Raw genomic sequence first — 17,129 nt, 5'->3', positions numbered from 1 at the left:
CCAGTGCGTCTTCTGACCACCAATGTAATACTGACACCCTGCTTGATCATTGATCTTGGCTGCAAGTTCAGACAAATGTGATGGGGGGGGGGGGGTCATTGTATGTTGTTGGTATCCTGCAGGTAGTAGCTGAATCCAGTCAGTGAGCAGGGGCAGGGGTGGAATCTATTGCAGAAATGGCTCAAGACACCTCACGAGATCTATTGGATTTGTTTCAAGACAAGACCTGCCTCCAAAATTTTATTTACACACACACACACCCCTTTAAAAATGGTGTTTTACCTTATGGAGGAGGTTGGACTCTCCCTGGTTCCCATCCTCATCTCCAGAACTTTTCTGTTCCTCATCTGATGTGACGTCTTCAATAGGAATCACAGAGATAGGGCACACCTTGTAAGGTTCTGTGTAGGCACTGTGGACAGAGGAAAGCAAGTTATTCTAAGGACATGATGATAACAAGAGAGGCTGCATGCAACAGATTCCAGATTCTGTTCCTCTATCACTATGCTGGGTCTGAGTGCTAGGAGCTTTGTGCCATATTGTAAATAGCATCATCCTGCTAGATTCTACAACCTACAAATTCATATTCCATGTCAGTCATTTCGGTGTTGTAGAGAAGTTTGATGTCAAGCAGGTCCCGGTGTGTGTGTGTGTGTGTGTGTGTGTGTGTGTGTATTTTAACAGTGAATGGCAGAAGAAAAGTAGACTATTCCACCTTCTTCATAAAGCAGTGAGGCATTCACAGAACAACCACTTTGAGTCCTACATTGCAGGGGGTTGAAGTCCCTTCCAGCTCTCGAGTTTTGACTCTATGAACCACAGAAGTGGGAAAGCATGACTGGCAGGAAAGAAAGAAAGATGTTTTCAAACAAAAACATCTTGGAGGTCCCAGGCCACAGAGAGGTTAGGTTGGCCTCAACCAGAGCCAGGGCTTTTTTGGCTGTGGCTCCGATCTGGTGGAACGCTATGTCACAAGAGACTAGGGCCCTGCAGGACTTGACATCTTTCTGCAGGGTCTGCAAGACAGAGCTGTTCCACCAGGCCTTTGGCCAGGGCACAGGCCTTTGGCAATCCTCACAGAACTCTAGCCCAATGATTGCCATTAATCTGATTTGAACTGATTTTATAATGAAATGATTTTAGAATGTTGTATCATTTTACTGTTGTTAGCTGCTTTGAGCCTGGCTTCGGCTGGGGAGGGCGGGATATAAATAAAATTTTATTATTATTGTTGTTGTTGTTGTTGTTGTTGTTGTTGTTGTTGTTGTTGTTGTTGTTGTTGTAAGAAACTGGTTTATGCACCTCATGAGGAAGGATTCTTCCAAAATGCATCAGATCTTAATATCAAATCTTACTTCAAGTAACTGGAATTCATCCCATCCACCCCCATAACCTCCAGACCACTTGATGGGAGGAATTCGAGTGCATCTTGGAAATTGAGATTTGCATAGTTCAAAGAGCTCTGTCACCCTAAAATCCCTATCATCTATCTATCTATCTGTCTATCTAATCTATTTACTTTTTGATGCAACAGTGAAATGCAGTGAAAAAATATGGTATGGACAAACAGTGGCGTAGCGTGGGGGGTGCTAGGGGTGCCGGCCGCACCGGCCGCAACATCGGGGGGGGGGGCGCGAGTCCAGAGGGAAGGGACAAGTTCCTTCCTCCGCCGGGCTCCCCGCCGCCACCGCCAGCCTTGCGCCCTAGGGCGTGCGCGCCCCCCGCCGCCGCTGCGGCTGCGCTCCACTCACTGCTCGCAGGAGGAGCAGCCGCTGCAGCAGCGCCAACACCGCCACCGACGCCTGGCCGGGCACGGGCAGCCTCCGCACCCCCACGCCATCCCCTCGGCCCAGCCACAGGCGGCAGCTGCTTCTGCCGACTGGGGAGGGAGGAGAGCTGCGAGGGGCCTCGCCGCGCCCTGCGCTCCCCAAAACCCTCCGAGAGGAAGCCGGCGGGCGGGCGAGGGTCTCCCGGCGGAAGGGGGCGCCGCTGGCTCCGGCTCTCAGCGCAAGTCTCAGCCGCGGGGGGGGGGGGGGGCGAGGACGGAGCGCGGCTGGAAGCCCCCGGACCCGGCCGGGAGGAGGAGAGGCGCTCGCCAAGCCCGGATCTGGAGCGCCTCGGAGCGTGGGCTCCACCTACAGCCCAAGGAGAGGAGGGGGCGGGGAGGCGCGCAAGGGGAGGGGGCTTCGGCTGCCTCGGCCCGCGGGGGCTCCGCAAATAATAAATTTAATAAATTCCTGCTGAGCCTTTGGGGGGGTCCTTGGCTCCTTCGCTCGCCCCCAGCCCCAGTGGCGTAGCATGGGGGGGTGCAGGGGGGCCGGCCGCAACATCTGGGGGGGGGCGCGCTCGCACTCGAGTGCTAAAATCCACGGGTTAGGGGGCGCAAATTACTTGCCTTGCCCCGGGTGCTGACAACCCACGCTACGCCACTGTGGACAAATGATTAAGAAGAACACATTCAAAAATCACTCACTAAGGAAATTGGGATGAATGCTCGTTGTCATATAACCTCCCCACAAACAAGTCAGAATAAAGTCTCAATGATCTTACTTCTGGTAAGGTTTTGTGAAAGCAGATCAGGATAAATGTTCAATAAACAGGTCCCCTACGGAAGCCCAGTATTTTCTGAAGAGGTATTAGAGATATGGTGAGGAGAGAAGTCTTGATCATCAAACTTTGCTCTGCATTCAGCTATTGAAGGTACATAACAAATAATGGCTAGCGTCCTGACCTCTCCCTTTCAGATGATATTTTCCCAACTATATAAATGGGTCTTTACCACAAGGGTCTACTTTCTGTGCTTTTAGTCTTGTTTTAAATGTATTTGTTGTTTTTGTGTTTTTAACTGCTTTTAATTATCTTCAGTGTAAAATTGCCTTGAGATGGTTGCTTAGAAGGCAACAAATCAATCAGCGAAGATGAGAATATGTACATAGGGCTGCTGCCTTAAGATGTTTATTTCTGAGAAACAGCTAAATATTATTGGAATGAGGCAGTTAATCTAATGTAACAGAATCTGGATTTTCTATTTTTATTATTATTATTATTAGTTCATTATACATCAGCGAAATTTGATTAATTATTGTGAATTATATCTGTATCCTAGCCTCCCTCCACATAATTAAGTGTAACATTCATGGGAGTTATGTCATTTTTCTCATATGAACAACATAATGAACAAAGAAAACTGAGTTAAACCAGTTGGCTGTCTTACCAGTTGACTGTTTAGAGTGTTAAGGGAAGGGTAGTACCTTTGGCAAAAATGCTCCTCTTCAACCAGGCCTTTGGCTGATTAACATCCTATACCCTTTTTAATGTGGAAGAGGAGGGTTATTGTTTTGTTCTTGTTTTTATTATGTATTTTGTGTTTTCATCTTGCATTTTTATGCTGTGAACCACCCTGATATCTACAGATGAAGGGCAATATATGAATTTAGGAAATAATAAAAATTAAAATGAATGCAATATATTTCTCCTACCACTGGGTTATAAGCACTATCCATTCTTCACAACCCTATGAAGTAGGTTAGACTGAGGGACACCCAGTAACTTACATGTCTTAGTGAGAATTAAACCCAGGCATCCCAAATCTGACACTCCACCCTGGCAAATTGGTAGTAAATATGCTGCATACATATATATGAAGTGAAGACAATGTTTTGTGATCCTTGTATCTCTCCTGAATAATAGTTCTACTGACTCCAAGAGGCTAATAGGATTTGGTGCCTAAGCCAAGTGAGATCTATCTATCCTGATGTTCAATGGTTGGTACCTGCTGTTGGATCCCACATTCTGGGACTGCAGGGCTAACCAACATGGTGCTTCCATTTGCTGTTGGACTCCAGCCAGCATGGTCAATGGTCAGGAATGATGGGAAATAAGAGTCCAATAACATCTAGAGGACACCACACTGGGTATTCCTGCGGCAGTGTAGCTCAATCCCGTATTCAAAATTATGGTCCTATGATACCTTGCCTGTTCCAATTCTGAGGGAAATCAAGATTACTTTTTTGTTTTACATTATGACCGTAGCATGAGTTGACCTGTCCTGGATGCTGGGATGGGGCACAGCAACTGTGCCCCATGCCAATGTTTGTCAGTATTACAGCTAGGCATGCTTTGGAAAAGTTCTGCAGGAAGACTCAGCCATGATCATTCACAATATTAACATTCAGAAGACTTTTTGTTTTGTTTTGTTTTTTGGCCATATGTACTTAAAATGTCCCCCAAGATGTATACAGTCTTGTATACATAGAAGCTGGGCTGGAAGAGCATGTGACTGATAATTCTTTTATCTCATTCCAAGCAGGCTCTAGACGAATCATCTAATACCTCCGATAATAGCACGTAACAATTGTTAATAATGTCTGGTGTACACGATGAGGCCATAATGGCTTTAAAATGAACAGCGACTGCTTAAGGAAGAAACCTGTGGCACATTTTCACAGGCAGCTATGCAAATGCAAGTCATTATGATTCCCCTAAGCACTGCAGTAGGAAACTCATCACCTTTATGATTCCCCCACTGCCCCCTCCCCGCTATTAGATATTTATAGCCTTTAATTCAGTAAATAGCTCCAGGCTGAAGAACAGCCAAACATTCCTTCACGTCATTGGGACCTTACGTGCATGGGCTGAGAACCATCGCTCATATACTATCAACTATGTGGTTGCCGTAAGCATTTTGCATTACTTGGTCCAAGTTTCTCACAGTTGCTTTTGACAAAAGAGACCCCTTTGTTTTCCCAAAGACCCAGAATTTTTCAGTCACTTTTTCTTGGTAACCATTTACCCTAAATGCTGCAGCAACCCAATTACACAAAAACAAAGCCCAAAGCTACACAGTTTCATGCTTTTGTGTATTCCTAGCCCATTTCTGGGCAATATATTTTTGGTGGTCAACCACACATGTAACCTCACATGGTTCTCTACGGCCTTTCCGTATTCCCTCTAAATCCACCCACCACTATTCTTTTCCCTCCACTGTGTTCACCACTTCCATAATTTTCAAGTCACCATAGCTGCAGGATGATGGCAGCAGGTTGCACCTTGACTTATGCACATAAAGGCCTCCACACAAACAACCAAACACACAGAGGGTTCTCTACACCAGACTTATTGATACTAAGAGCAATTTGGCAATGGAACCAAGTACCTAGAGGGGTGGTGGGTTCTTTAAGGCTGTGGGTCCTCAAGCAGAGACTGGGCAGCCATTTGTTGGAGGTTCTCTAGATTTCCTGCCAGGTCAGATGGCCTAAAAGGCCCTCTCCAACTCTACGATTCTATGACTATGACTGACAGGCCTTGAAAAGCAACTGGATATATAGGCGCTCTATAGATGTTGTAATTAATGTGTCAATGGGAAGAACCTGCAAAAAAACAACATGAGAGCCTGCCGGGTGGCCAACCAGTTGCCTACCGGGAGCCCTCAATCCTCCTCCACACTCCCAGCTTATGTATGTCTGAAAGAGGGAGATGTGGTCATGTAAGGATGGCGCAAGGTGATGCAAGGTGAATACATTTTGGGACTTCATTTTTCTATCACAAAAGAAAGTTTGTGATAGGGAAAGTTTTTTAAAAAATAAATATAAACATAAACATAAAACTAAAACTAAATATAAAAAGGGAGCACCATTCAAGTTTGGATCACTGAACGTGAATGGTTTTGTGAAAATTTATAAAACACAACAAGCATGAAGTGCACCCTTTTCGTTGTGTCTTTTCTATCTCTGTATTATTATTCCTGATGAGATTGAAGCTGTGTGGGCTCAGGATCATTTATGACAGTGGTTCCCAAAATGAGTGATACCCGCAGAGGGGGCAGTGGGATTACCTGGGGGGGGGGGGGTGTTCAGAGAATGGCAAGGGGCACTGAAGTTGAACAAAGGAGCAATTAATTGTTACTATTGTGAATTTTATTCTTAATTGTGCAAACCATGATTCTGAACAATGTTTTTTATAGGGTAGGGAGCACTGGGGATGAGTTTATGGAACCAAGAGGACGGTGGCCCAAAAATGTTTGGGAACCACTGATTGACACCACTCAACACATGGCAAAATTAAAAATTTGTTAGGAGGATAATCAGCACAGCAAATTTCAAAAGGGGGGGGGGGAATACAGTTGTTTAAAAAGCAGAATCACACATAATATAAGAGCTAGCCAAGAAAGGTTACTGAGAAAAAAGGAAACCTGGTATTCTAACAGTTTCCAAAGATCATAATGAAAGATGCATAGATCACATTAATTCTGTCAATACATTTTTAAATGGCATGTGATTTAGTAAGACCATCTCTCTGGATGGTCTTGGAATGAGATATGATATTTCATGGCATAGATATTCGGTGCACACAAAGTATATGATTGCAAATGCATTCCCCTTGCAAGCATTCATCTTCACCCTTGATTATTTATGATGGGCAATCTCTTCTCCACGTTGGAAGGCTATTATTCTTTACAATACAAGAATTTTAAGCAAAACCCCTTTCCAGAAAGGCCAGTAGAACTTGTCAATAGGCTGTGGATTCCATTTGGCTGAAGGAGGGAAGGAGTAAAAGCAGCTCTAGGCTACTGGTGCAGTTCAGAGATGCTTGGAGGAACAGAGCAGCCTTCTTCAGCTCTTCCAAATAAAGTAGGGAAGGGTATGCATTCAGGCCCTCCACCTAATGCCCCTGCCTGTGTGAGCTCCTCTCCTGTGCATTGAGCATGGAAGTCTGTTAGAGGATTCTAACTACTGTATGTTCTGTAGAACATGGTTAGAATCCCCCTTGCAATGAGGATCCCTGAGCGATCAGGGTTCCCAACTGAAGAGAGGATTCTAACCACATGCAGCTGGATGTGGTTAATATCTCCCTGCAAGCATTCATCCCCAATACACAAAGCTTGGTAGAAAAGTCCCTCAGGTGTTCATTGAAGAGGGATAATGTTGATGCTATTGCAGAACTTCAGGCAACTTCTTCCACCTCAACTCTTAAAACAACAGCAGGCCTAATGTATGCTGCAGTCCTGGACTCTGGGGTGTAATAAATTCATTGCAATCTCTGGACCATGTATGGTGTGATCTAAGTTTGGGAGATATGAAGCGGGAGGTACGGTCTGAAAATTCTGTGGCGCTCCAGTTACATCAACAGGAATATAACAGAGCTTTCAATGTGGAAAAAGGTGAGCTTTTAATTATAGATTTGACTTTGGGGAAACAGTTTGGTTTGCAGAGCCCAAATACCAACTGAAGACCCAGGTGAGCTCACCCATTCCAAGGGTTCAGCACATATGTAATGTATTGTTGCCCAAGACAGGAATAGGGTTTCAAAGGACTTGTGAGGGAGTTACACTGGGAAGAAGCTGGTGAGCTGCAGAAGACGTTGCCAGCAGTAGTGGCCAATAGAGCCACAGCAGAAGCATCCTGACATTGGTCCCACAGCATAATACTTGGACGGGGCTGGGGTAGGGTAGGGTGGTGGTAAGGCCAGGGCTGTGTAGACATTGTGGTGGACCCAATTTGTCAGCTGCACTGTTTGTTGCATCCATCCAGTCAAATCACTCCAGGAAAGTCCTAGAGTGGAAGAACACCGAGTGTATCTCCATGGAGGGCAGAACCCAGTTGCACTTAACATACCAGCACTTCAAAGGCAGGCACTTTCTCTCAATACATGGGCTAAGTTCCTACAAGGACCGTGTTTATGTGCAGCCTTCAGAAATGCAGCCCTCTATTTACCCAGAAGGACTCTACCACCTGCTTTTCACAAATGTGTATGTCTCCTCTTTATCCTACCCTAAGACAAAATCCCTGAGAAGAAACTATCTGCTTAACGGAGCCCGATCGTTACTTAGGGTTTCCCATGAAACAACACCATCACAAATGCCAAAATAACTTCTTGATGATACATCGCAGTGGGTTTCATGGCAAAAACAGAGTGGAATGACTTTATAGCATTGCCTTAGATTGCTCATAAAGGAACTTAAAAGTACACTCTGTTGTTGCTCTCTCAGTATCTCTGCTGATAACTTAATGAGCTCCAGTGGGACAGGAACTAGCTGTTCCCGCATTTAGAGGTAATGATGATGAATTATCTTTCAGCTTGTGTCTCTGAAAGTGGTACCAGTGTTGGTACAGCGATCTCAAGCAAAGCTCCATTTCGGAGCTCCTTATTCATGCGATCAGCAGTTTTGTGCCATGAAGTCATGACATTTGTCAAACACAGCAAGTATTCTGCATATTTCAAGAGGGGCTGGGGGGGGCAGGGGTTGTGTGTGTTGCTGCTGATAAACAAAGACAAGAGTGCAAGTGAGGAACTGAGGCCAGAGTGTGCTTCTCTCCAGCTCTGCAGTCCCAGGGCAACACTATTTAAGAACAGTATCGAAAGATCCAAATGATTTCAGTAATTGCACAACTGCAAAAAGACAGCCAGTTCCTTCTTCTATCAACCCACTGAAAAGGAGAGCTGGTGCAGAACCAGAAACATATATGCTCCGTCTCCTATCACAATGACACACCCTCCTCAGGGAAAGCGAGGGGAGAGTCAGGCAGACTATTATAAGGGCTCCTTTCTAGCTCCATAGCTGGAAGACAGGTCTATATGCCAAAAAACTGAATCAGTTTTGCTCCTGTCCTTCAATGGCCACTACTACTCCCATCATATCCTGCTCTTTTCTGGTTGGGAAAAGCACCCTCAGCTTGGCCCCTAAGAAAGGAGGAGGCTGCACCACTCGTTCCAGTGAGATGATGGGGCATGAACAGAGCCATCTTTCTGATTGGGCTTAGTGGCGCGTTGCGCCAGGGCGCCATCCTCTCAGGGGCGCCCCAGTGAATGGGGGAGCTGCAGAGCTTTGCCGGTGGCCTCCCCTATCCCTGCACGCCCGCCAGCTGTGCCCCATCAACTATATGGCTGGCGCAGTTTGCCTCCCAAGCCTCCGCGGGAGGAGAGCGGTCCCTGCAGAGGTTTGGGAAAAGGTCGGCAACTCTGGGAAGGGGGAAGGGATGCTGGAGGGATCTTTGCACCACGGCACCGGATATGCTTAAGACGGCCCTGGGCATGAGAGGCAATTTTGAGAGGCAAGATCTTCCTCTCTTCTCATCTGCCACTTGGCTGCAGGATGCTTCATTGATTGCCCTGCTTGCTGCCATCTTCTCCTCTGGTTGGGGTAGACAAGCAAGTGGTGACAAGGCTGACAAAGCAATACACAGTGCACACACTTGCCTTTCCAACTGCAAAGCCCTGAACACCCCCCCCCCTGTTCACTTATCCACCTCCCACACAGAGCAGGATAGTGCCTGCTGACTTTGCTCCAAACCTCCACACACACATTCAGTGGAAGGACCATTTGGCATGTTCACACATAAGGTTTTCCACCTGATCCTGATCACGTGTAAGAGATTGTTTATTTTTAAAACAAAAATTGAAGCCAGAATGCTCTCAAGAATGCAGCACGGGTTTAATTTAGGGGAATGGTGATTGCTGATTGGTGAATGATGGTTTGATGGTGAACGGTGATTGTTCATAAATCAGAAAATCTGGATATTTTCTGATGCCTTAAGGCAAGTGTTTTTCCTGGAAGTGTCTGTAAACATTCCCTGTAAGCATGTAAGTTGTATATAAATGAGTTGGCATCCTGGGTGCTACAGCCAAGAAGACCCTGTCTCTCACATCCTAGACAACCATAGTTCCTATGGCAATGGAATGCAGAGCAAGACTCTGTGACTTTTTCAGTGGGCGGGCAGGCTCCTGTGGAAGAAGATGATCCTTCAGATATCCCGGTTCCAAGCTATGTAGGGCAGGGATAGACTCCAACTCCCATGAGCCCCAGACAACATAGTCAGAGACGATAGTTGTGGTCCAAAATATCTGGAGGGCCACAAGTTCCTGACCCCTGGTTTAGGACATTATAAGTAAACTACTTTGAGGTTTTATTACAATCAAGAGGTATATAAATCTTATGAAATATCTAATTAAATCAATAAATAATAAAAAGGTAATGACATTTTCAATAAACAGCACCTTTGGGGTGTGGGTGGGAGAGGAATAAAAGCTTGGTGAGAGTGATTTTTGGTGAAAATGTGAATGGGAGGAACAGGTTAATCTGCATCAAGACCTGATACAACTGTCTTTATTTTCTGGAAAAAATGAACTGGTCCCTGCTGAGCACTCTTAAGTCTATTGATTCGTCGATCAATTTATCTCTATCACTGTGTAGATAGCAAACAACTAAAGCACCCCCGAAAGAATCCTGGGAACTGTAGTTCACCCATCAAAGAGTTACAATACTCAGCACCCTTAGCAAACTACAGTTCCCTTGATTCTTTGCCAGGGGTGGGGGTTGTTTGAAATGTATAGTGTGTATGCAGAGCCATCTATTAAATGCAATGTGTAGTTTGACCTTAACACTAAATATAAAATGCAGTGTGTAGTTTGACCCTTCCTATAAACGCTCAAGGACCAAGCCCTTCAGGGACCGATAGCACTTCATCCAGAGAGTAACTCTGGAATGGCTGCTTTTATAGCCATTCTGGGATGTGAGCAGGTCTGTGCATTCAGGACTTGCTTCCCTGGTTCCTTGCTCACCTCCCCACTTCACACCTGCATAAATTCTCCAGACCAATAATGCACAAGCTATATTGCAAGCAGGGGAGAAGGAACGCCTAGAGGGAAGGTTGCTACAGCAGAGAAGTCAGCAGGATTCAGTGGAGGAGAACAGGGAAGAGCCCCGGGGAAAGCAGAGCACTTCCAAAGGATCTGGAGGGCAGGCACAGATAAACGCTTTCCCAGAGAGCAGATATGCCAGTTTTCTCCTCTGGCCACCTCTGCACTCACAGTTCTAAAACGTATTTTCTTTTCATCTGACGCATCTACAGAAGACCATAAACAGACCTGCACATCTTAATAATAAATAACTACCATGTGAGAATTAACCGAATTTCGCTCAGTGAATCAATACTGGCACACAATCAGCCTCAGGGCACCTGAAAGTGAAGGGGATGGGGAAGTTTGAATTTTGGTTAATTAACACCCATATAACTTCAGTGCAATAAAAATTACACCATCACTTATTCTATGTAATGCTCCAGGAAGGGACTAGCGAAGGAAAGGGGAACTAGCCACCCTCCAGCCATTTTTGACAGATGGGCAGGGCCTGGTGGAATAGAGCCTCCTTCCTTGCTCCTGTTGCAGTCCTTGCTCTCTTGTTACAATTTAATTGTTCTTAATATTGTATTTTTAAATGCTTGTAACCTACCCTGGAGCCTCACTGCAAAGGGCATGTAAGAAATCTAAAAACCAAGCATTTATAGTATCAATATTGCATTTATAATATTAATATATCAATATTGCAGCTGATACTGTTCTCATGGGGTGTATGGCTAGGCATAAACATTACCCATTTACAAGCCACCATGGAAAATCCAAAGCGTTGGTCTTGGCCGATGGGAGTTGTATATATAAAAAAGACCTCCAGTTGAAAGAGAAAACCATGACGAAAGATGGCATCAAAAGACAGAGGGCAGGGATGAGGAAACTGTGGTCCTCCATTTGTTGTTGGACTCCAACTCCCATCAGCCCCAGCCAGCACGACCAATGTCAGGGATGATGGGGGTTGTAGTACCCCCAACATCTGAAGGGTCACAGCTTTCTCATCCCCAATATAGGAGGAGCAAAAAGTTCACTGGAAATGGGAGGTTTATGTTAGTTGTAAACACCGGGAGGATAGCTCTGTTGCAGAGCCTCCTATTGCAGATTTCCCCACACCTACCTTTTCCCCCTGTGGTGAGATTGAACAAAATAGCATTTAGTTGTCTAGAAATGGGGGGGGGGGTTGCTCTTCTCTACCAGATATGCCCAGTGAAACACCCCCCGGTTTTTTATATAAAAAAATGGCTTGGGCCTTCAAGCAGTGAAGATGCATTTGGAGAGATTTTTTATGCAGGCACTTTCCTTGAGCTACTAGATGGCGGAGTTGTGGAGGAACAGATTTTGCTAGTTCCCATAGCTTTGCATTCTCCTTATTTCATAGCTGTGCAAGAAATCCACCAATGGCAGAAGAGCGCTGCATGTGTCCTCCTTCAGCTTTGATTCCCTCTTGTGACAGGTTTGGATTTGTTTTTCTTAGGCTGCAGCATTCTCAGCCTTCCTCCCCGCCCCCCTTTGTACTTAATGTACAAAAGCCACACGCCCGCCTCCACCAACCTGGTGCCACCAGATGTTTTAGATTACAGCTCCCATCAGCCCTGGAGTTATGGTCCAAAACATCTGGAGGGCACCACGTTGGCAAAGGCTGCCAGTACATCACACATGCAAGCAATTTTGTAGCATATTCCTACTTGGATCAAACAAAAACCGACCATCTGATGCCATTCTGAGTGTATGTAATAATGATGACTAATGATCGTAAAATGATGTTCGCCTCCTTCTGTTATCTTTCCCCATTAGAAGCTCATCAAAAGGAGACACGTTCGGAAAGTACCCGAGAGGCTGCAAAGTGGCAGAGCAAAAAATATGAGCCGCTTGCTCAGCACAAGCAAAAGCAGCAGCAGCAGCGAAACAGACCCCGGGAACAGATTGAGAGCCATTGCAACAGCTTTGCTGGTCTCTCCAGGAAAGTGCCTTTTTTTGCCATTTGTAACGGATTGTCCTAGCAGATGCCGAATTAGGTTTCTCTCTTCCGCTCCAAGACAAATGGCTGCATTGCACTTATGTAGAAGCACTTTCTAATCTGGGGAGAATGTCTCAAGTGTATTACGGCACTAATTATTCTGAATGGCGCTATTAATGACTGGTACAGTAGCAACGCTTGCAGAAATGCCTTTCTACGGTGCTGGGTCTCATTTTTGGACGCAGCTCCATCGGACAGTGGTGGTTTGTCTTCAAAGGGCTGGCAGTGTCACTCACAGTATTTCCATGGCTCTCGGTCTACCCTCCAGATGACCTCCTTTCTTTCTAAGCCATTCAAAAAAAGCTTTTCTCTTCCAACAGATTAAGTCAGATCGCTGTCAGAGGGTGGTGACCTTGCGTGCTTCCAAAATGGGAGTTTATCGTGAGATTGGTACTCCCTATCCAAGGAAGTATTTTGTACCAACCCATATTACGTAACACCCCCCCCCATTTAATCCAGATGTCTCTGTTCCAAGGAAAATCTGATAAACAAGAAAGTCTGGCAAGCACGCCACATTCCAGGTACAAATGTTTCAGCACTAGCAATGGGACAGCACCCTTCACTGCACCTGAGGGCAGCAGGGTAACTTAAGAGGAGCCTTTCTCAACTTTGGATGCCCAGACATTGTTGGACTACAACTACCATCATCCCTACCAATGGTAACAACGTTCAGATTTTTGGGCATTGAATTACAAGAGGATCTGTCCTGGAGTGTCAACACAAGGGGGCTTGTGAAGAAGGCGCAGCAGAGACTGTACTTTTTGAGAATTCTAAGGAAAAACCATCTTCCGCAGAAACTGCTGCTTGCCTTCTATCACTGTGCCATTGAGAGCGTGCTCACTTATGGCTTATGTGTGTGGTACGGAAGCTGTACTACCCAGGACAGGATGGGGTTGTGCAGAGTTGTTAAGGCAGCAGAGAGCATTGTTGGCTGCCCACTCTCCACCTTAGAGCAGATTTATGCCACAAGGTGCCATAGGAAGGCACTGGACATAGTAAAAGATCCATCGCATCCTGGTCACTGTCTCTTCGAGCTCCTGCCGTCGGGACGGAGATACAGGACGATGAAGACAAGAACAAGCCGTCTTAAGAACAGCTTCTTCTCCAGAGCGATCTCGGCCCTGAATGGGAAGCCTGGACTTTGAAAGTCATCTAATCTTCCTTGCTGTATTATATTGTATTGTTTTAATTAGTGTATTTATAGTTGTTTTGATTTTGTGTGGAGTGCCCTACCTGGGTGGATGGAGCAGCCAAGTAATTTCGTTGTCCCCGAGAGGGGGCAATGACAATAAAGATATTATTATTATTATTATTACTGCTAGCTAGGAATAGTGGGACTTGTAGTCCGACCACATCTGGGCACCCAAGGTTGAGAAGGCTGGCTTAGAGGGTGCAAGGCAGGCTATGTGATGCTCGCAGCTCTTGCCATCTCTCTGCCCATACCTAAGCATCTGCCACTCTGTATGACCACCTCATTCTATCTCATAGCACGGTCACAATAACTGCCATGGGACTTGGGAAAGTTTCTAATGGGCTGACCTTGGACTTGGATGAAATGAGAAAGCATCCTCAGTGGTACTGGAAACTTCCTACTTGCAACCCAATTTGTCAAAGATCAGCTGTGCAAAATCCTGGTTATCAAAAATTTCAGTTTCTTCCCTATGTCCTGAATAGACACAGTCTTATGAATTCTTTTCCATTTTAAGTCACCTGTTTGTTTGATTTCCAATTTCTCCAATACTCTTCACAGCATCTGCAGCATTAGGCACTTTTTAAAAAATTAACAAAAATTATATACCGCTTGATTGCTGCAAAACCTTTAACTGGTTTATAAGAAATTATCAGTAAAGATAGTTGAAAACAAGTAACTGCAATCATTTTTTTTTTAAAAAAAACAACTTAGCAGTAAACTAAAGAGATGTTAAAACGCATCACCTTCTGTGTTTCTGGATAAAAGGAAAAGGTAAAGGCCCCCTGACAGTTAAGTCCAGTCGCAGACGACTCTGGGGTTGCAGTGCTCATCTCACTTTACAGGCTGAGGAAGCTGGCGTTTGTCCACAGCCAGCATGACTAAGCCGCTTCTGGCAAAACCAGAGCAGCGCACAGAAATGCCGTTTACCTTCCAGCCGCAGCGGTACCTATTTATCTACTTGCACTTTTTGGCATGCTTTCGAACTGCTAGGTTGGCAGGAGCTGGGACCAAGCAATGGGAGCTCACCCTGTCATGGGGATTTGAACCACTGACCTTCTGATCGGCAAGCCCAAGAGGCTCAGTGGTTTAGACCACAGCGCCACCTGCGTCCCTCATGTGTTTCTGGATAGCCTGGCCTAAATAAAAATATTTTAAGCAGACACTGAAAAGAATGCAGCAACGGTATCTTCCTAATGCCAATAGGCAGGGAGCTCCAAAGTGCGAGAGCTGCTAAAAGAATAATTTCTTACAAGTGTGGAATAAAAATTGTCTCAATGCCGGTTCTTCAGATTGAATGAAGCAACCAAGTGGGCATATATGGGGTAAGGTGAACCCACAAGTAAACTGGTCCCAAGCTGTTAAGGGCTTTTATATACCAGCAGTAACACCTTGAACTAGGCCTGAAGCAGTATCGGGCAGTACCCTGATATTTGCAGACTGTAATGACACAAAACTATTTGAAAGATAGCGTTGTATAAAAACTCAATTGACATATGGCAAGGAAAAGAAAAATCTGTTGAATGGAGACATTTAAAGGGTCCCTCATGGTATAATATCTTCCTAGCCCAAACACTTTTTCAAAGGTCAGCATCGGTGATGTGAAGCCAGGTTAACGCCGACAATTGAAAAGACACCCTTAGGAGTTTAACTCCAGCAACATTTCCAGTGAGACTTCTTGGCAAAGCTTGGCCTTTGCAAAAGGTTCTGCAGCAATTTTCTCAAAAGAGACCTCTGAATTTCAAAATGAAAGCTGTTCAGAAATGATGGTGTTGCCCTGGGAAACTTCCTTCAAATTCTTAGACTAGGACTTGGTGATATGCACGTCAATGGGAATGACACCTCCACTCCCATCCCAGTCTTTCCAGGGAGCTCATTTTCCTTGTGTGTTATCAAGGCCTTGCTGGGTAGGACTCTCTTATGGTCACAATATCCGTGCAAGGCAGACGAGATAAAGGTAAATAATAATAATAATAATAATAATAATAATAATAATAATAATAATAATAATAATATTTATACCCCGCCCTCCCTGGCCAGGGCCGGGCTCAGGGCAGCTAACACCAAATATAAATTACAATAAGTAATAGGAAAAAAAACAAAGGAAAATAAAGTTAATTAAAATACAGCTTAAAGCATCCATATAAGCATCCATCTCCCTTTTTCGGGTTTACTGAATTTACAAATCACCCCCCACAAAAAAATAAAGTCCCAAAACAACTTACAAGAAGAAGAAAAATACAGTAATGGACATACATAAATGTATTAAAAACATAGATTAAAAAACCCCAATCCTGGGTGGAACAGAATGGAATCATTCCACTCTCTGGACAAAAAATCAGCATAGGACTAAGCAGCTTCCCACTCATCCCAAGACTGGACAGAAAAGCACTTAAGGGATTCATTAAAAAGAAGCACTTCCCACTACCCACTAGGAAGGGTATTTCTGGGAGCATGACACAGGCAGAAGTTCTGGCAAACACCGTTAAATAAACAGAGCTCCTGATTATGCACATCCAATGTGCTGTATGAGCACTCCAGTTTCCCAAACCCTTCCAGCAACTTATGCAGCATATTCTTTAAGTGTATATAAAATGTGGCCACTTCAAAGTCATTATCTTAAACTACTGCTGCAACAAGGCTCAGATTTTCTATAAAATTAACCATTATAGGCTCATAAAACGCTGGAAGCCTATGCAAAAAGGGGAGTTGTGTTTCTTAATTCAGCTAAATGATATTCTTCCTTAGATCGTTAAAATCACTGCTAAGTAAAACTTACTGCAAGCAATAAACTTTAATGCAGCAGCCAAAGAGAGAGAGAGAGAGAGAGAGAATATGCCATTAAAAGTGTATATGGGAAGGTGGGAAGAGATGGGACGAGAAAGACGCATAGCTGACAGCATCGCCGTAGACTCTCTAACCCTCAACTAATTTCCCTGCTTGTAGCAATGATATGGCTGAATGAGAGCAGATTGCAGACATTTTATCCTCTGCTCTTCTGATGATTGCTGGCAATCACTCCAAGAGTTAGCCAGCGCACAAGAGGAAGCAATAGGCCTTCTGGGACAAGCTAACCTCAAGCTGACTGACTCAGTACAAGTGGAGGCAGAGCAATGAAAACAATTATTTAGCAGTGCTTCCAGCATAACTAGTTATTTGGCAACATGAGGTAAGAAGAACCTCTACATGTCTGCTAACATCTGCTTATCAGAGAAACATTGCACTGGTTCACCGATAACTACAAACGGTTGTTTCTCCATCCTCAGGCTTGCATCCTCTCTCCTTCCTCTGGTCATTGTG

The 17,129-nt window shown here is 44.9% G+C and overlaps 1 protein-coding gene across 4 annotated transcripts in view; it reads right to left on the bottom strand.

Annotated features, from left to right (window-relative positions):
• Positions 1 to 17,129, bottom strand: part of FGD5 (FYVE, RhoGEF and PH domain containing 5) — a 141,253-nt gene that overhangs the window by 80,353 nt on the left and 43,771 nt on the right. For all 4 annotated transcript variants that reach the window (XM_028719266.2, XM_028719264.2, XM_028719265.2 and 1 more), the window contains exon 3: positions 283 to 412. In XM_028719266.2, coding sequence (XP_028575099.2) covers positions 283 to 412 — 130 coding nt within the window. The remainder of the gene's footprint in view (positions 1 to 282; positions 413 to 17,129) is intronic.

This window comes from Podarcis muralis, chromosome 2, assembly GCF_964188315.1.
Source record: "Podarcis muralis chromosome 2, rPodMur119.hap1.1, whole genome shotgun sequence".
Classification (NCBI taxonomy): Eukaryota; Metazoa; Chordata; class Lepidosauria; order Squamata; family Lacertidae; genus Podarcis; species Podarcis muralis.
The sequence above is the reverse complement of the archived record's forward strand: the minus strand, read 5'-3'. Positions and strand labels throughout refer to the sequence as shown.